This window comes from Cucumis sativus, chromosome 4, assembly GCF_000004075.3.
Source record: "Cucumis sativus cultivar 9930 chromosome 4, Cucumber_9930_V3, whole genome shotgun sequence".
NCBI classification, from domain to species: Eukaryota; Viridiplantae; Streptophyta; class Magnoliopsida; order Cucurbitales; family Cucurbitaceae; genus Cucumis; species Cucumis sativus.
This window is the reverse complement of record NC_026658.2, coordinates 1,236,301-1,257,024: the sequence shown is the minus strand read 5'-3', so window position 1 is coordinate 1,257,024 and position 20,724 is coordinate 1,236,301. Positions and strand designations below refer to the sequence as shown.

Below are 20,724 nucleotides of genomic sequence, written 5' to 3'. Positions count from 1 at the left end.
TTTATATTTTTTTTCCTCTTCTTCTTCTCTTCTTATTTATTTATTTTCAAAAAATTAAAATAAAAGAAAATTCTCTTTAGTAATAATGATCAAAAGCATATTACATTTCTTACAAAACTTCTCTTCTTTTCATGGTAAGAAATTCAAACTCTTTGCTTTTTCTTTGCTTTCATGTGAAGCTTTCACTTTGGCTTCACATATTATTATTATTTACATTTTTCTAAAACCAAATTTCATATAAAACACTAACAATCCTTATAGCAAACCTCTTTATTTTATTCTTCCACCTTACTTCATCTTTATTTTTCAGTACTTTTTTAAAAAATATAACAAAATATGTCACATATATAACTGATAATAATATCTACCTTTATCTATCATTTGATAGAGTATGTCAACGTCATTAATGTTGTAAAAAATACTTCTATGTTAGCCAAATTGCATTTATTTGTTTAATTAGCTTAACTATAGTTTTCTTGTAGTTGAAACGTGTACGATACAAATGAGTTCAACCTAATTATATATATAGCTTTTTCAAACCTAAAATTACATTCGAAGGAATAAGGAGATAATATTTTCACTTAAAATATCACAACTATAAGGATCAAGTGGTTTAGCCGAAATACACGACTCAAATATTAAAAAAAGGGTTAAATGAGAAATATGAACTTTATTGTATGCTGTAAGGTTTTGAAATTAAGTGGTCTCTATAAATTTTTTTTCTATTATGGAGTCTAAATTATCAAACTTACAATGTTGTCAACGTTTTTTTTAATGATATCAAACTTAAATAGTTAATAAAAAGAACCCATTGATTTAGTTTTGGAATAATTATTGAATTATACAATCATATATATTGTTATAATTATATTATATATATCTTTAATTACAAGGTTCCAAAAAATTGGTATGACTTGAAGAAGAACAAGTTTTTATTAATTAATGAAAACCAGAGGTTGTCTGTCTGATGGTTTGAATATTTTGGTCCAAACATTATTATGATCTTAATCATAATTGAATATAGTTCTCAGTTTTTGGATTTAAATATATATGTGGAACATACTGAATGAATAAGACACTGTTATTGTGATTACAACCCAACCTAACCTAGTATATATTCATCATACATTAATTCTAATTATAATCAAGCAGTTCATCTTTATCTCACTTACTTTTCAATATATACTACTAATTAAGCAGTGTTCATATGTAAAATAATTAATCTCTCTAATTTCCAGACAACAACTCCTTTTTGTGACTGTGTAAACCTTTCCACATGATCAAACCCCAAAAATAATTCTCCTTTTTTCCTTCCCTAAAGTCGATTTCCTCGTCATTTCTCGATTAGAACCCAAAAAGAGGGGTATAGCTTAAGAAACACCAAAAGTTTTTTTTTTTTTTTTTATTTTATTGTATAGGAAATGGGAGTTGTATATTATATTTATTGATATGAATATCCAAGATGAAAGAAGAAATAATGGGAAAAAGATAAATAGAAAAGTGGTATCTAATTTTATTGAAGGCAGGAGAGAGCTGTAAAGTGATATGTCCATGATTGCCAATATGCATACGTTTTTTCTTCTTGGATTATTTGGTTGAAAAGACAGTTCTTAATCATGTCCTTTTCCTCTTCTTCTTCTCTCTCTCTTTATTCATACATATTATAAATTCAAGTATTCTAAGAACTAACACCTTTAACCCAACTCTCACATTTATTGTTCAAATTATACTTAATAATTAATTCTTCTCATTCAATCAAACATTTATTTTCCCAACATCTTAAGCTACGAGATCCAACCCCCTACTTCTAAGGAGAAAAGTCACATCAATTACTCTTGTAAACCCACTTTGACACTCTTAAGTTTTGAGTTTAACTTCTTTTTATGTAGAAGCATTTGTGAACCACACAAACACCTTATGCGCATTAGTACATTGGATGCATGTCAATTGATCTCTACGTTTTAAAAGGTTACGTTATGAGTTTGATTTTAAATTTGAATAGTAAATATTAATTAAGTGATAAATTTTGTGGTAACGTTTGAAAATCTTAAAAGATTAAATTTAGATAATTAAACTTAAAAAAAGAGTTTATCTATAGTAAAATTGTGATTAACACAATTGAGTGAATGAACTTACAAAAACTGTTTTACATACACACATACATATTTTTCTTTAAATCATTGAAACATGAGGCTATCTGCTAATATATATAGACACTTAATAGGTAGTTTTGACCTGTAGTTATATATATATATGTGTGTGTGTATATGTATATATATAATTATTCTTGTATTTCTAAACCATATTTTTAAAAATAATTCAGAGTTTAGCAGACAAGGCCACATGTGTAGGACCTCCATAGCCTCTTCTTCCCTTACATTTCCTTTTTGTTTTTCGTTTTTGTAAATTTTTCTCACCTCTTAATTTTATTTATATAAAAAAACACCCCCTTCAGAATCTGTTATTTAATCCTTTCCCCTTCTGCCTCCCTCCCATTACAGATACCTGGAAAACAGAATCCCCTTCAAAAAAAAAAAAAAAGAAAAAAGAAAAAAAGAAAAGAAAAAATTTGCATAGTGAAAATTGTCAGTTTATAGTTATACTTATGAACTGATTGAGAAAAAGGAAAAAGCTACCTTTCTTTTGCTGTTTCATTCATTGCAATGTTCAAAATTTAAAAGTCAATTATCCTTTTTGTTCATCTTCTTCTTCTTCAAAAATTTCTTCCTGCTGTAAAGATGCTGCCTAACTTTGATCCCAACAACAATGAATCTGGTTTGAAGCTGCTTGAAGATCTTACAACAAATGCAAAGCAAATTCAAGAACAAGTGATTCAGAAGATTCTTATACAAAATTCCAACACAGAATATCTCAAATCTTTCCTCCACAATCATCATTCCCATTCTCTTGATCTCCAAACTTTCAAACACTCTGTTCCTGTTGTCAACTATGAAGACATTAAGCCTTATATTGAAAGAATTGCCAATGGTGAACCTTCTCACATCATTTCATCTCAACCCATCACTGAGCTTCTCACAAGGTATATATACCAAAACCCCCTCATTTTCGTTTCTTCTATTAACTTTATTATTATATCTTCACGAAAATTTGAAATCTTGCAGCTCAGGAACTTCTGGAGGACAGCCCAAAATGATGCCATCAACAGCTGAAGATTTGGACAGAAAGACATTCTTTTACAATCTCCTTGTACCTGTTTTAAACAAGTATGAATAAAACAGTAAACTTTTTATTATTTTGATCGATTGATTGCTTTTTTATAACAATAGAGACAACAAAATTGTTGAAATTTTGTTTTTTCAGGTATGTGGATGGTTTAGAAGAAGGAAAAGGGATGTATCTTTTGTTTATAAAGCCAGAAATGAGTACCCCATCTGGGTTAATGGCAAGGCCAGTTTTGACAAGTTATTACAAAAGCAAAAATTTCAGAAACAGGCCTTTCAATAAGTACAATGTGTACACAAGTCCTGATGAAACAATTCTTTGTTCTGACAGTAAACAAAGTATGTACTGTCAATTGCTTTGTGGGTTAGTACAAAGAGATGAAGTTTTAAGAGTTGGTGCAGTTTTTGCTTCTGCTTTTTTAAGAGCTATCAAATTCTTAGAAGATTATTGGAAAGAATTGAGTGATAACATAAGAAAAGGGGAATTGAGTCAATGGATTAGTGACCCAAATTGTAGAGCTTCTGTTTCTTCAGTCCTTACAAAATCAAATCCTGTTTTGGCTGATTTGATTGATGGGTTATGTGGTGAGAAATCATGGGAAGGTATAATTAAGAAACTTTGGCCTAAAACTAAATATATTGAAGTCATTGTAACTGGGTCAATGGCTCAATATATTCCTACTCTTGAGTTCTATAGTGGTGGGCTTCCTCTAATTTCCACTATGTATGCTTCTTCTGAGTGTTATTTTGGGATTAATTTTAATCCTTTGAGTAAACCTAGTGATGTTTCTTATACACTCCTTCCAAATATGGCCTTTTTTGAATTCTTACCTGTGGAGAAAAATGATGGAGAATTAAGCCATTGCAATGGAACAACAAACACCTCTGTTCAAGAGGAATTCAAAACAGTTGATCTTGTTGATGTGAAACTTGGTCAATATTATGAATTGGTGGTCACTACTTTCACAGGTAAGCAAAAAAAAAAAAAAGAAAAAAGAAAAGAAAAGAAAAGAAAGAAAAAAAGAAAAGAAAAGAAAAAAGGAAAAAAAGAAACCCTTTTTTGTTTTTTGTGTTTTTAGATCTGACCCACATTGTTTTTTGTTTTGTTTTTTTTTTTTTCTTTTTCTGGTGATGGTGGGTTCAGGTTTATACAGATATAGAGTTGGTGATATACTAAAAGTAACTGGCTTCCACAACAAAGCACCACAGTTCAAGTTTATGCATAGAAGGAATGTGGTATTAAGTATTGATACAGACAAAACAAATGAAGATGATTTGTTGAATGCAATAACAAAGGCAAAATTGTTAGTTGAACCACTTGGGGTTTTGTTGACAGAGTATACAAGTTATGCAGATACAGAATCAATTCCAGGGCATTATGTTTTGTTTTGGGAGATGAAGAAAAGATCAGGAAGTAATTATGAGAATTTTGAAGAACTTGTTGAAGTGGATTTAATGGAAGAATGTTGTTCAAGTATTGAAGAATCATTGGATTCAGTTTATAGAAGGTGTAGAAGCAAAGATAAATCAATTGGGCCATTGGAGATTAGAGTGGTGAAACAAGGAGCTTTTGATGCTCTAATGGATTTTTGTGTTTCACAAGGCTCTTCTGTTAATCAATACAAGACACCAAGATGCATTAAATCTGAAGAAGCTATAAAGATTCTGGATTCTAGAGTTGTGGCAAGATATTTCAGCAAGAAAACACCATTTTGGGAGCCTTTTAGAGGTCAATATTCTCATTGACAATCAATCTTTGTTAGTGTGTTTTATGTCTTTTTTTTCTCTTTTTGCTTCTGACTCATTTTTCTGGGAAACATTTCTAGAGATGGATGGATTCAATCTTCTTCTTCTTCTTCTTCTTATTTTACTTCTTCCCAGATTTGAATTGATTGTGTAAAAGAGCCAGAGTTTGTTATGCTGTTTTTTCTTTTATAGAAACTTTGTGTCTTTTTGTTCTCTCCTTCTTGCCAGATTTGTGTGGGAATTATTTGAACAAACTGGAAAGTAATAGTTTTTTCTTTTCTTTTAGTATCATTTATGTTAAAAAGTTTAGTCCTTTTATCACTGCAATCCAAGTAAAAACGAATTATACTTTTAAATTGCTAATGAACGTAAAAATTGAATCAACAAACTACTAATAAACGGTTCATTAGGATAGATGTAAATGAACACAATAACCAAAAAATGATAAGAAGTTCTCTCCTCGTACCACTCAAGATTGTTTAATAGTAATTTGAATAGGGATTTTGAACATGTCCTGCCTTACTTATTTGATTGATTGATCTAAAGTCAAAGTGGTTTTGTTAGGAGAAAAATGGGAACAAATCCAACTCCATAACAAAAGAAAACAAACGTTACAATACACAAGTTAAAGTTAAAACATCATACTTTGATGGTACAAACTTTAGTCCTTTCTCCAACACAAGGCAAAAGAGTATAGAGTAACAAAAGAGAAGAAAAAAGGGGAGGGAGAAGACGGTAGATGGAGGCCGAGGCGGAGGAGAGGCCACGGCGGAGAGGGGACAATGAGAGGAACAAAAAGGAGACAGGAAGAACTGTAGAAGAGAAAGGGGAAGAAGATTGAGAGAAGGCAAATAGGTGAAAGGGGGCAGAGTGTGGGATTAGTTTTGTCTGAAGAGCATTTATGTGCAGCACGTGGGCTTAAGGCTTAGGCCAACCCTTTGGGCTGCCTTTGCCTCTTCTTCTTCCTCTTCTTCTCCCCCCCACCCCCATCCATTGCCTCCTCCTTTTATTACTTGTGGCTCCCTCTTCTCATTTCACCCCTAAAGTACATCCTTTTGTTTTCTTCTTTCCCTACATTTCCCCTCCCTCTTTCATATTAATGCAAACTAAACATGTATCGTGTACGAAGCGTACCCTATATATCGACCATTTTTTTAATAATATATCTTTTATCTCTTTCATATATTGAAATGTCTTGAATCTGTTATCTAGTCATCTCTTGTAATAATCACTGAATTTGGAATTGATTTCAATACCTAAGTTGTATTATTGCATTTATACTACTTTTGTTATTTACGGTTAAAATCTTGGGATTATTTAAAGGAGTGCACCTAAAAGTGTCTACTTACGGATAGTTTGAAATAATTTTCCTCATTAATAGTAAAACTAATAACTCTCTCTCTCTCTTTACTCATAGATGTAGCTAATCTTTGTTAGTGAACAACGTTAATGTAATTCTCTGTTGTCGATTTTCAAGTGTTTGTGTTATTTTGCTTATCTTTTTTTTGTTGGCTTCATAATTAGTTAATTGACACAATCAACTTGTTAATTAATTTGTCTCATTACAAGAGCATATGGTCTATATATATATATTCTTAAGATTTGAATTATAAATAAATTATATTGAAAGAAAAACAATAATCAAATCTATAGGTAAAGTATTAAGTACTTTAATGTTAAAAATAGAGTACACGTTACATTAATATAATTAATATGTGTCAAGTTATATTAATAAATTCATTTAGAATTTGAGTAGAATTACAGTCATAATATATATATAAATAAATAAATAAGATAAAGAAAACTAAATAATTAATCCAAAAGTTGATGATAGTAAGTAAAGATAGATTTAAATTACATGATATTAATTAACAAAAGATGCATTGAAAATTAATTCTAAACTCAAATGGTGGGGATCATAATTTTTTACAACGAAAACGATAGAGATGAGCATTATAAACACACGTCTAAATTTTAAGGAAAAAAATAAGAGAGATTGAAAAGGGAAAATTTCCTTCTTTTTTTTTTTTTAATTGACCAATTAGTTTGATGTTTGGATTATAAAAACAAAATGAAGTTCTTAATTCAAAGGCCAAATTTATATAAATTAATTGTGAATCCAATAATTGATTGCTGAATTATTTAAAAACGAAATAAAGTGTTCCAAAGCGTTGGGTAGAAACTTGAATTTATAGGTTTTCCCCACGTGGACGAGAGTAATTGGACAGTATACAAAGAAAAATAATTGAGAAAAATCCATATAAAAAAAAGGAAAAGTAAATTTAGGATTTCCCCATTTTTAATCTCTTTGATCTCAAAATGTTATACTTTTAGTCATTTAGTTTGAAGTCATACCACTTAAAAATTCTCACTATTTGTTACACCTCAAACACACATACCATTATAATCTAAATTAACATAATTTACGTTCTAAACATAAATCACTACTATAAGTCATGACTATAATTACCCACTTTTTACCCTAAACGTTTTTCAAAATCTAAAAACTAAGAGTGTATCATTTCGAAACTAAAAAAAAGGAAGGAAAGTAATTAAGGAAATAGGGGAATAAACACACGTGTGTGTGATTGGATTGAATTGGATGGATGGTTTTTTGTTTAGGTGTAATAATATATGTTTTTGAAATGTTATAAAAGAAAAGGCAAAGTTGTGTGTTTTTGGCCTTTGAGCTTTGACTCTGTTCCCGGAGGGTTGGATGTCTCTTTCATTCTTCTCAACACAAATGCCCTACACCCTCCACTCTTTCCTTTCACCACACATACACACCCTTTCCTTTTTCTTTTCACCCTATTTTATCTCCCCTCTTTCAAAAGTTGCAACGTTATCTTTGGTTCTTCGTCAAAATGCTACATATAAACTACATATCTTCATTGTCAACATTTCATATAGTTTTCGATGGACATATTAGGGTTCCAATCGAGTGTGGTGTATCCTATCACTTTTACTCTAAAGAAACTAGTTTTAAAATATAGCATAAATAAATAGTAAAGTTTAAGCGTGGTATATTGTTGATGGAAATTAGGGTTTTTTTTATACTATCCATTTTAGATACATAAACGACCTTCATGACTTCAATTTTGGTTCCAACCCAAAAGAACTTATACCAATGGAGATAACGTTGTTCTCATTTACATCCCCTTTATCTAACACAAACCAATGCAAGACTTTGATCATATATTCAAAACAATCATACTTATTGATTTTAAAGATCGGTCTTCCATACTCTATTTGTTTGTATTGAAAAGGAAAAGTGTTAAAACATAAACTGTAAACCTTCAAACAAAACTCTCATAAACTGTACATGGGGTTTATGATTAAACCTTCAAACAAAACTCTCATAAACTGTATATATGAACTAAATTATAAGGTAAGAATAAAACTATTTTTATCTTTATAGAAAAAGACAGATAAAAAAAAGAAGAAGAGAAAAAGCAAAGACTAAAAAAGATGTCAGTGGGGGAAAAAAAAGAAAGAAGAAATGTGAAAATGATTGTGCACGGCTGCATGGAGGAAAAAGGAAGAAGAAAAAAAATGGAATTATTGGGGCGTGAAGGTGAAAGAAAGTGGGGCGTTTAGTATTTGGAGGGAGCAAGATATGGGTGTCCCCTCTCCCTTTTCCTTTCCTTAGGTTTCAAGATAAGGTTTCCCTTTCCCTTTCCCTTTCCCCATGTTATGAAAGTGAAAGCACATTCACAAATTGGACCCTTCCTTTCCCCTCCACACAACCCTACACCTATTTCATTGCTCCCCCCATACCCCCATTTCCCTTTCTATTTCTTAACCATCTCATTTATAACTTCCACCCCCACTGCGTCACACACGCACACACGTGCACACACTTGTAATTAAATAAAGAAAGAAACGTTTCTTTGTTCTCTTATTTCTTTCCTAGCTAAGTGATATTCGACAATGAGGTTAAAAAAGATTTGGCAAAATTTTACCTTTTCGATATGTATTAATGGAAGTCTACAAAGGATAAAAAACAGTACAAGGAAATTGTGGAAGACGGGTTGTATTTACAAATTCCTTATTGGACTCAATGTTAGAGTTTGATGGGGTTAGAGGCAGAATTCTAGCAAGAACCACTCTTCCACCTCCATTGTAGGGAAAGACACTATTCATTGAACTCCAAAACTTCCTTTGTATTATGTTCTTCACGTTTCTCAATTTAGTATGCAATTTGTTATCTGTTAGTAAAATCTCCAATGATGCTAACGGTAGTGTTACCTTCTTTGACTCCCATTGTACGCCTTTTAGCATCAATTTCGAGCGAGACGATTGGATGTGCTAGGATGCTTGATGGGCTCTACTACTTTGATGATGTTACAACTACTCATAATAAGTTCATGGCTTGAGTACTATTAGTTCTTCCTCAGTTAAAGAAACTTTAATTCTTTGGTATCATATATAAGAACATTCAAATTTCTTTTGTTTAAAGTATTTGTTCTCAAATTTATTTAAAGAAATAGATTGTTCTGGTTTTCAGTGTGAACTTTACATCTTTGCAAAAAGTCATCAATCTTCTTATTTGCCAAAACCTAACATTCGTTCACTTGTTTACTTAATTCATAGTGATGTTAGGGATCCATCTCAAATTTTGACTCGTAGTGGTAAAATTTAGTTAAACAACCCTTCGACTCTACACAAAATTTACTGAAATTTTCCCCTACTAACACTCCGGTGAAAACAATGTTTAAAGCCTAAACAAATTTCTAAAAATAAGCTGTAACATTCATAATGAAATTCTTATGAAATGGAATCTTCATTCAAAAACCTGAAAAGACTTGATTAGTATCTTCTATTCTACAATTCTTTCACGCAACAGTGTGATATCAAACAGCACGAGCAAGAAAACGACAGCCTCTTAAACCAGAAAACAAAAGCTAATCTCTATACAACTCTTAAACCAGTAAAAGGGAGAAAAAAAAAACAAAGTAAAAACCGGGATGAAAGAGGAGAAAGTAGTGTAGAGTTTGATGATCATATAAGGCCATTTTAGTGTGATAACATTATCATTAGCCCAAGTGGGCTGTGGTATCACTATATCAACATGCCAGCATTTTATAAGTGGAGATATAAAGTTGTCTCTGCTTCATAAACTTCCAAATATCATGAGTGACTGATGTTTAATAAAGATAGTACCTTCCACTTTAGCAGCATCTAGTCTTCCATGATGGTTGAGCTCTAGCCTAACCCACTTTTTTCTTAGGGATGGACAATAAGATCGCTTTTCGATGCTTATTGATAGTTCGATTGAGCTGCATTGTCGTCAACATTGTTGTCGAGAATGAGTTTAACTCCGTTATTCTTTAGTGAGTTCACTATAGCCCAGATTTTTGTGTGGTTTTTGAAGCCTTTCTTCTCAATTTCTTTTTTTATGTCTGCGTGAATCCCTCTTCCTTGCCCCTGTTCGAGACCATCAACTTTGAGTCGCATAGCCAACACCTCTCCAACAATTGCTGCTGCCTTAGCATTACAAGACCGGCCACATTCAAGTGAGTTTTTTATGGAGTGCTCCACTGTGGATGCAGTTGCAACGACTCGTCCATTGTTTCTATCTACCACATTCGCTGTTATGTACTTCAAAGATAAGAATAATCGCAATACATAGCGCTTTAATAGCGTCATTCCCAGCAGCGATTTTCTCAAAATCCCTGTTACCTATCTGAAATGTTAAAACGTTCCATGAGTTAGCAGAGTAGCAAAAAGCGGTAGAATAACGTTCGTGGATTAGTATGAAGAAAAAATAAATGTATAGTTCAGGCTCAAAACGCTGGATGATAAGCATATACACATAGTATTTTTTTTATTTCCCATTCAAAGCTAAGAAGATTACAACACTTAAGAACAAATACATTGTAACAAACTAAGGTTTGTGGATTCACGTCTTTCAAATAGCCTAAAACTTCCATCCCTTGACACCAAAAAGTAAAGAAAAATTCCCTTATTCTCCATTGACCATATCCTTCTCTGATGGCTATACTCTCTGTGAATGAACTTTGTAGAGTAATCTACAGATTTCCAGTGGCATTCAGATGGAATCTAACTAATATCAGCATTGCTTGTTTTTCAATTATCCATTTTCAACATAATCTCAAGTGGATACACCAAAAAAGTGATTCCATGGCTTTGAAAATATATGGACATTTCAATTTTAGGTTCACTGACGTAAAAGTATATCATCATAGTTTCATGGTATTTTCTCAACTTCTGGATCAAATAACACTTAATCAATAAACTTGACATCAACATTTCTAGCTCTGAAAGTAATAAACTTTGTAGTAGCAGAGCAGTGGAAACAAATCCAATGAAAGTTACATCACACTTGTAAAGAACTCAATAAATGGTACGTAGGTCAAGAGAGTGGATACCTGAAAGGACTGACTAAAGTTTTCGAATTACAAATTGATTAAGCTTGCATCCGTTTTATACCCCTGCTGCATCTTTAGCCTCAGATTCTGACTTCTCCTAACAGATAGTAACCCATATGATATCAGTTTCCGAGCCAATTTGTGCATTCTAAATTGTTAAAAGGCAATGATCCATTATTTATTAGTCGAAGCATCAAAAATTGCAAATTGGTCAACCAGCACAGGCTTACAATTGTCAACAAACCTCAGGATTTCTACGAATCTCCCTTGTAGGAGTTCGCATGGTGACAAATTCTTCAGCCGCTATAGGATGAACACCCAAATCCTTTGTCAAACCAGTTTTCACAGCCACAGTAAATCCCTGCCCATTAAAACCTCGCGTATTGTGAAAGTTAGAATTTTTTTTAGTACAAGAGTAAAAAATCGACAATCTGACAAAAATTAAACATAAAAAAAACCCAACCCAAATCCCTCCTATCAGTCTCTTTCTTTCTACTTGTTCGCATAAGCCTAAAATTAATCAGAACAACAAGAAATGATAGAAAGCAAAGATGAACACAACTTATCAAAACCCATCTGTATTCAACAACAACAAACTAAAAACCCTGTAAAAAAAGTGCATTGAAAAGAAGAAAGAGAGAAAGAACGATCTGGGTTGTTTGAGTGAGAGAGAAATTTATAGATACCGATTACAAGAGGATGATTTTCGTACCTGACAGCCGATTGCTTGCAGAAGCAGAAGTAGAAACAACAAATCGTCGCTAATCTCGCCGTCACCACACAGCACTACGCCGCCGTGGAGGAGAAGAAGGAAAAGGGAAGAAGAGGAAGAGAGACAAAGAAGTAGAAATCCGTCTTTTATTTTTATCTATTTTTTTTACTTTTGCGAAATTTTTAAGAATTTATAAAATATTTACTATACCAAAATTGTAATTTCATAATCTAAAATTTTGTTATAGTTTATAAATATTTTAATTCATTTTACTATTTTTAAAAATATTTCTTCTTTTATTTTATTTTATTATTGTATCAAATTATGATAAGTACAAAAGTGTATTAGAGAATCAATACAAAAATTCACGGGTAGTCTAGTGACAATACAATAGTTACGTTCACAAACATAAAGACAATAATCAACTTAATTATTATCCAAAAAAATATTTCAAAGTACAAAGCAGAGACATCAAGGTTAGAGATATTTGAATACTCAATTTTGTAATTAATAAATATACAAATACAAGTTAAATTTAGGGTTTAGAAATATCTGATAGTTAGTCATTCAAACATCATGATCAAGATATTTCAATAATTTGAATAAATTTTTTTCAAAAATAGCAAATTTTACAAAATATTTACAATTTATAACAAATTCTATAACTGATATGTTAAAGTGATAAGACTATCATTTATAAAATTCAAAATTTTGCTATAACTTGTAAATATTTTAATTTGTTTTGTTATTTTTAAAAATATCCTTTAAATAAATGCCATAATTTTTATTTTAATTTTTTTATATTGATGTCATTATAAATTGTCTAATTAAGTTATTATTACTTTAAACAAATTTCATCTTTTACATCTTTCTTATACAACTTTTTCTTCCCTCTTTCAACAAATTTATTGTTGATATCACGTGAAAATCACTAATGTAAATATATTATATTTATTTACTAATGTAAATTATACGTTCTTATATTTTTCTTTTAAGAAATATTTTATAGATATTTTCATGGACGTTTCTACCAATTTAAATAGCTTTTATGGACATGGACAAAAGTTTAAGTAGCCCTAACTCTTTTATATAAGTGGTTTTCAATTGGCCATAGTGAGCCATCTCACATCTGTTTTGGGCCTTCACTCAAATTGTGGACTTGTCCACAAACCCAACAAAATTGAGCTATCCATACCATAATTTCACTTCCTTAAGAGACATAAAGTATGGAAAAATGTAGTATTTCTTTTTCTTCTAAAATTGTTATTATTATTATATATATAGTATGAAGTATATATACTTTGTAATAAAAGAAACTTAAACATAAAATATGTTTAATGTTTATCTTATTAGAAGCCATACTAAAATTAAGGTATGGAGTACATACTAAAATTAAGATCCTTAATGCATTTGAAACAACTCCAAATATATTTGAAATACAACACAATTTTTAATATCCATGAAAAAAAGGAATTAGCATATCATTCATTTTAAAGTTTAGGAATATATATGCTATATTAGTTAATAAATCATTAAAAAAAACCCACAATTAATTAATAACCATTCCCAAAATAAGAATCTTAAATTTAATTAAAATTAAATACGATTTAATTTTTTTAAAAAATATTATCTTTTAAAACGAGAGTGATAGTTGAAAATAAAACAATTAGATTAAAAATAATTAAATATATAAAAACATTTTAAGAAAATTGTAAATATAGCAAAATCTATAATTAAAGTCTATCACCCGCCTAGATTATATTACAAATATTGGTACGATGAACTCTCATCGATATAATAAAAAGTATTACTTTATACTTAATTATTATTTCAAAAATTGCTATCCACTATAATTATTTAAAATTTAACTCAAACGTTGCTTATTTTGCTCCATCGATAAACAATAAAATTGATTTTCACATTTCAAACCTATGAATCAAAGGATGATATATAACAACTAAGAGCTCGATTTATTAATGTTGTACCAAAGTTTGTGAAGAAGGTGGTAAGGTTGGGAGGCTGTTGATTATCATATCATAATGAAATTTAAATTAGGGTTTAATTGTTAGATTCAAAACTACCCTAAATAGTAAAGTATGCTTAACATTGTAATATATATAGAAGGAAAGGGTTGAAAGTGTAAAGAAAAAGAAAAAAAGAAGAGAAGGACGAAATTCCATTCAAACTCAAAACCTCGAAATCTTAAACTTCCCCTAATTTCAAAGGTATCCTCTGTCATTCCCTTCAACAGTCAACATATATGTATTGATTTCTTTAGCTTACAAAACTTATAATATTATTAATGAAACTTTCAATATGAACCAAATCATAAGAACATTTGTTTTGTTTTTATCACCCCCATGTTATGCGGATGCCAAAGTTTCCTTTTGACCATTGTTTTTCTTCTCTCTCTCTCTCTCTGTTTGTTTGAGTTTTCACTGTTGAATCTGTTTTATTCGTTTCTTGGGAATGGAGATTCATGGGATTTTCAAACTATCTTCTTCTTCCTCTCTCCCCGGCCCCCTTCTTCTTTGACGTTTTCCCCCTTCCACCTCCATTATTAATATGTCTTTCTTTCCTCTTTTTCAATACCTAAATCACTCCATATACTTAGTCATCTTCTCTATCATTATTATAATATACATCTTGTTGACACTCGAATCTTATCTACATAGGGTTTTACTTGTAAGTTTTTCTTGAACTTAACTCTCGACTCACTTCTTTTTTATGTGCACGGTAGTAATACATACTCTGAGCTGACCTAAGTAAGAGATTCTTTTGCACAAATATAGTGTTGATGGTTAAGTTAATACATAAGGAGTATCTCTAATTAAACTAAGCACAAAATAATTAAGGAAGGTTAAATAATCTCTCATTTGGAGATTACTTACTCTCTCTCCTTTAGAATAGTTGAATATGATATCACACCTTAAGAAAAGGCATTGTAGATGCCATTAGGGTGACATATAGACCAAATTACCCTAAATTATATTCTTTTTAAGACATTGATAATTGTGTCCTCCCTAATTCAACTATATGCCTATATTTTTCTCTTTAATTCACCAAATTTTCGCATCTTAAGATCTTCCTTAGGATTTTATGTATATCCACTTGCACCCTCATTTTGTTTTTGTTATATTTTTTAACCTATACTTTTTGACTCATTTACACACACACACATATAGTAGACCCTCGATAGCTTTTTTCCTACTTAAATTTTGGACATATGTTTGAAACACCTTTTCAAGAGTTGAAAAAAACGTCTTTGAGTATATAAAAGAAAACAAGTGTTCTTAAGTACATAATTTTTTTTTTAATACGTCTTTCTTCGTATCCGAAGTTTATGTAACATATGTGTGTGAACAATTTGGAAAGAAGAGAACTTGGTATTAATCCAATAATTTTTTATTATTTATTTTCTATGTAGATCAAAAAGTTTAATTAATAAATAAAAAGAAGCACTTAAAATTAAAACTTTTGCATAATTTAAATGCCAAAATCAGTATTGAGATATGGGTGAATAGAATTTATGTAATAATTAACTAGGTTTTTGAAAACATCGACACTTAGTTATTTTTACAACTCAAACGACTATCCAACCTAGTATAGGCTTCAATAATTTGAGTTTAAGTAAGGAAAGTACATAAACGAAACCTAATGTAGATTTTTTTTATAACAATAATTCAACTAACGTAACTTTACGATACTATATCAACTTTTAAGTTAAAAGTTCGATTCAACCGCACCAAAGAAAGAAAGAAAAAGTCAAATCTTCCGGCAATCCCAAACAATTCTATAATATATACAATATACTTTGTGTATAATATATAAGAAAAAACTGTCAAGCTCTTTAACTAAATATAATGCTCTCTTGGATTTGGATATCTCTTTGCTCTTTGGACCGACTCTCTCCCTCTTTTTAAATAATCACCACTTTTCTCTTTTTACATTATTCTTTTCAAGAATCCAAAAGATACTTAACTTCATTCTTTCTTTTCTTCCAATTACGATCCTTAAGTTAGACATGAATTGTTATGTTTAGAAATGTTTTTCTCTTTAACAGAGTTAAAGTTGAAATGACATCGATCTTTTATTTGATTTTAACTTAATTTGTAGAGATTAAGGTGGAGAGTGAAGTTGTAATAAGATTCGTTCCTTGATAAGAAATTATCCTCCGTTACCATTGAGAATGATATCTTTTTCTTTACCAAAATTATATGTTTGAATGGATAGGTTTTTTTGGATAACTCGTAGATATCCAACCAAAACAATATATTACAATACACACTACACATTCAATATACATATGTTAATAAGTTGAAGCTTCAAATATGATATTCAAGATATTCCAACGACCGGGATAAATTATGGAACAAACAAAATAAAAGGATAATGTATGAGGTAGTTGAGAGTTTAGATCAATAATGGGGTTGTAGTTAAAAAGGAAAAGGATATGGTCAATTATTAGGTGAAGAACCGACCATATATAGTTGAGATGTTTGTGAAAAGAATAGATATAAATTGTGAAGTGATCCAAGTGAATGTCACATGGAACCCAACAAACCAATTAGTTCCCTTTCCCCCATATGGGGATCTTCCAAACAATTTAAGCAATGGGGTTATTTATAATCTAATTAACTATAATATATACCCCAACATTAATTAATTAACTAATTAAACCAATCAAATTTATTTAATTTTAATTAAAGGACAAAAAAGCCAATCAAAGTTTCAAAATTTAAGAGGTGATTGTGGAGTGTATCATTGTATTTAGCACCAAATGGATGCACATGGCTGAGATAATTATATTCTCTCTCTCTCATGTAACATGTAGAGGGTAACATGACTCTTCTCAAGAAAACAAAAAAATGAAAATCATTTTTATTTATTTAGTGCTTTTTCTCTTAGATATTTGGATGTTTCTTTTTCTTCTTTAAAAATTAATGAAAAGTTAGTACTATATGTAAAATATGGAAATTTATAGATTTTGGTTTCAATCGGATCAAACAACGTAACGTTTTGAGGTCTCTTCGTTATTATTTCAATTAATTAAAATTAAAAAGTTTAAACCAAATATCTATTTAGATTTTATAGATGGATCTATGTTCAAAATCTCACTTTAAAAAAACAAAGAGACCTCACACTCTTTAATAATTAAGTTGCATAAGTTATTATTATATGTTGCTCCTATTCTTGCTAATAATTGACTTTGAGATATGAAACTTAATATTATCTAACATGATCATATCATAACATATGAATAAGTTTAAAAGTGTGTATTCAATATAAAAAAATCGAGATTCAACGAATACAATATCGATGAATAATTCAAAGAAGTGTCATCTTGAAGGCTATGTTGAAATTATGAGAAAATTACCTCACACACTTTTACTACAGAACATTTTCATGATCGTTGAATATATATATATATAAAATAAATAGATTGAAATCAATAATGAAAAAGAAGGTAAAATGATGAGCATGCAAAAAACTAAAAGGAGGGAGGGAAAAGCCATAAGGTGTGGAGATGTTTGAAATGATGAAGGAAATGATATGGTCACATTTGAATAGATCCATCTTTGTTTTAAGCCTTAGAGGCAATCATATGCTGCATCATCCTTTTTCATAAAATAAATTTAAAATATCTATTAGCATGTTTAATTATTGGATGAATGGTTAAAAATATATACTAAAATATGGACAAATTATTTACATTTGTAATGAGTTTTATTCAAATTTGTATTTTCTATTATTTTCTAAAAAAAAACCCTTTTTATTTTTATAAATTTTTAAAATATTTTCACATGTATTATTGATTTTTTTATAAAAAATAACGTTGATATTAAATTTAAAGTTTATGAAATATTTTAAAATATAGCTTAATAAGTCAATTTATTTATAAATATAACAAAATTTTACTTCGATTGTGATAGACATATCTTACTTTAGTGATAGATACGGATAGAAAATAAAATGTTGATATATTTGTAAATATATATTTTTTATAGTTTTTCTATTCAAAACAATTAGTATGCAGTTTTACAATCGAACAAACTTGAACGTACGAGGACGAAAGTGATATTTCAACCTTTTATTGTTTTTTTTTATTGTAGATTTTGATAAAGTTTTCTTTTAAGGGGTTTGCATGCGTATGATTCTTTGATTGAATTAGGTGAGTTTAAGCGATTTGATTAGTACACAAATCATGATTGGGCAGTTTTTTAATCTTAAATTAACTAAACCTAATTTTGATAGGGAAAGGAATATGATTAGTTAGCTTTATTGGTTATCATCATTAATTTAGAACACTCTCATATACTTTAATTAATTTTCAAATATTATTATTATTTAGTTAAATTTAATAATAGTTATTTATTTATTTTTTCTAAAATTAAAAAAAAAAAAAAGATATCATCTTTGGTTAATAATTATTATGTGATTGATGGAGAACATGCAATTATAATAGCTATCAAGTGGATCAGATCATTTCCTCATTCATGGTTTTGACTATATAAAATCATTGACTATATATATACTCTTTTCTACAATTTATTAATTTCATAATTATGTATAATTTCTCTATTTCTTTTTCTATAAATTATGAAGAAAATCATCATGTTTGTGGGTTCAATATTTGTAAATAAAATGTCAAATCTTTTGGGCTATTTGTTGGTTGGGAAACTTAATTAAAAAAAGTAGTCTACTTAAGAAAAAAGTTAACTCCTTTTCAGATAATTAAAATGAAAAAGAAAATTATAAAGTTAATTGGATTTAGAAAGTGATTGTACATATAATAATACAAAGCTTCTTTTTAGCAATTGACATCATGAATGATTATATAAAAAAAAAGATTGGATTCAAATTACTTTTTTGACAAACTTATAATCTCATGAAAGAAATTAATTAAAAGCTAATATGAAAATTGCTTCTGCTCTTATAACTAAGAACTTTAGTTAATCAATCATTATTTACGTTACAAATAACTAAATTTCAAGTGATTTTAACTAAAGAAATTAGGTATTTGTTTGAGGTATATTTTGATAATTTGTTTTCTTTTGTTAAAAAATATTTTTGGCCTTTTTATAAAGTGTTTTAAAATGAAGAGTTTAATTCTATAAGCATTTTTAGAACTAATATCTTAATATGATTTTTACTTATTATTAAAATTTCCTTAAACCAATAGGATAATCAAAAGTTTTGTTTCTTTTTTCTTTAATGTAATTTCACACTTAATTTTTAACTAAACTCTACAATTTTTAGGGGTGAGAAAAAGTGATTTAAGGATTAAACTAATATATCGAACAAAAAATCAGGCTTGTGGTAGAAACTGCTAGAAACTTTTGAATAATTTGAGAGTATATAATTTTATTCGTTTTAAATGTATACTTTTTAGAATATATTGTTAGCAACTTTTTTATAATTAAGAGGATTAAGTTGGCCCTTCAACCACCTGATGCAACAATAATAACTTTTTCTAAAAATATGAGATTCAATTTTAGTGAATAATAAAGATCAATCACAAACGATAATCTAATATTTATCATTTTCGTATGCTATCACTTTTGGTCTAAGGTCTCAAAGTGTGTCGAAGATGTTTGAGGCGTTAGTATCAGAACTATGTCTCTTAATATTTAGATGTATCTATTCATATTCGAAGGGGGATTATATCAAGTTATGAATATCTAAACCTAGTTCAAATGTTCACAACACACAATAAATCATATAACTATATATTTATTTCAAAGTGAAACAAACGTGTGGTTAGAGATTTAAATCCTGATATATTGTAACAATACAACATGTAGAAAGATTTTTTTTTATTGACATCGAATAACTTAAAACTATGTGAAAATTTAGCCAACAAACATCAATTAGTTAGAGGGAAGAGAAAATAATCATCAATTAATTTAAAAATAATGCCTAATATAGAAGGAAATTTAAACCTAGTTGTTAGCTAGGGACAAACTATACCTTTCATCCATATTTTCATCAAAGTGTGTTTACTAAACTCGTTCTTCAAAAGATATATCAACCTAGTAAGATATTTTGGATGCACCGACTAATTCCTCCTTCACTATCTAGTTTACGGTTGAAAAAGTTATCCTACAAATAATTATAACGGATAAAAAATATACTTAAACGCATCTTAATTAAGGATTCAAACTTAAATAAATGTTGTATTGAACGTTGATAGGACAGATGTTTATTTATTATGGATAGAAGGGCATGAAGTTGGGTGCAAAGATGTGGGCACTCCACCCAAGTATATATTACTCATTTGAGTATAACTACTAATTATTTGTGAATTTAAGTATAGGGAGAGAGAAGATATAATAGGACCATGACTAGAAGTTTCCCCTTAGTTACTTGGTATCATTAATTTAATATGTCCAACATTTTATATAATATTAAACAAAAGAGAGAATTTTGAATTGAGAGGTATCACATGCAAATACCTTTTCACATATGTTTGATTTATACATTACCAATTATCATGCATAGTTAGTTGGGTCCCACTAGTATGGAGTTTTCCTCATTGAGTTTTTGTGTAATTATTATAATATATAAAACATGAATGTGGTGGGAAAAGATTTGTTTGAGAAAAGAAAAAAAGGTCACATATATGCATATTAATTATTACATAAATATGGCTTATTTAAGCCCCTCCCCACAACATGCAATTCCCCTAAAA

At 29.4% G+C, this 20,724-nt stretch overlaps 2 protein-coding genes across 4 annotated transcripts; one reads left to right on the top strand and one right to left on the bottom strand.

Annotated features, from left to right (window-relative positions):
• The first annotated feature begins 2,381 nt into the window (after nucleotides 1–2,381).
• On the top strand, nucleotides 2,382–5,207 carry LOC101206247 (indole-3-acetic acid-amido synthetase GH3.17). The gene is made up of 4 exons (XM_004152117.3): nucleotides 2,382–3,040; nucleotides 3,123–3,224; nucleotides 3,322–4,151; nucleotides 4,327–5,207. The coding sequence occupies exons 1-4, from the start codon at nucleotides 2,739–2,741 to the stop codon at nucleotides 4,926–4,928; spliced, it is 1,836 nt and encodes a 611-aa protein (XP_004152165.1). The 5' UTR covers nucleotides 2,382–2,738; the 3' UTR covers nucleotides 4,929–5,207.
• A 4,485-nt stretch (nucleotides 5,208–9,692) lies between these two features.
• Nucleotides 9,693–12,191, bottom strand: LOC101206481. 3 transcript variants are annotated; one of them, XM_031884894.1, is made up of 4 exons: nucleotides 12,033–12,191; nucleotides 11,551–11,681; nucleotides 11,321–11,417; nucleotides 9,693–10,614 (listed from the first exon to the last, which is right to left on the bottom strand). In XM_031884894.1, exon 4 carries the CDS (start codon nucleotides 10,575–10,577, stop codon nucleotides 10,188–10,190), a length of 390 nt encoding a protein of 129 aa, XP_031740754.1. In that variant the 5' UTR covers nucleotides 10,578–10,614; nucleotides 11,321–11,417; nucleotides 11,551–11,681; nucleotides 12,033–12,191; the 3' UTR covers nucleotides 9,693–10,187. The 3 variants fall into 3 exon arrangements, with proteins under 3 accessions (XP_031740754.1, XP_011653002.1, XP_031740755.1); XM_011654700.2 differs by having other exon boundaries at nucleotides 11,565–11,681; XM_031884895.1 differs by lacking the exons at nucleotides 11,551–11,681; nucleotides 12,033–12,191 and having other exon boundaries at nucleotides 11,321–11,441.
• Between the last annotated feature and the right edge of the window lie 8,533 nt (nucleotides 12,192–20,724).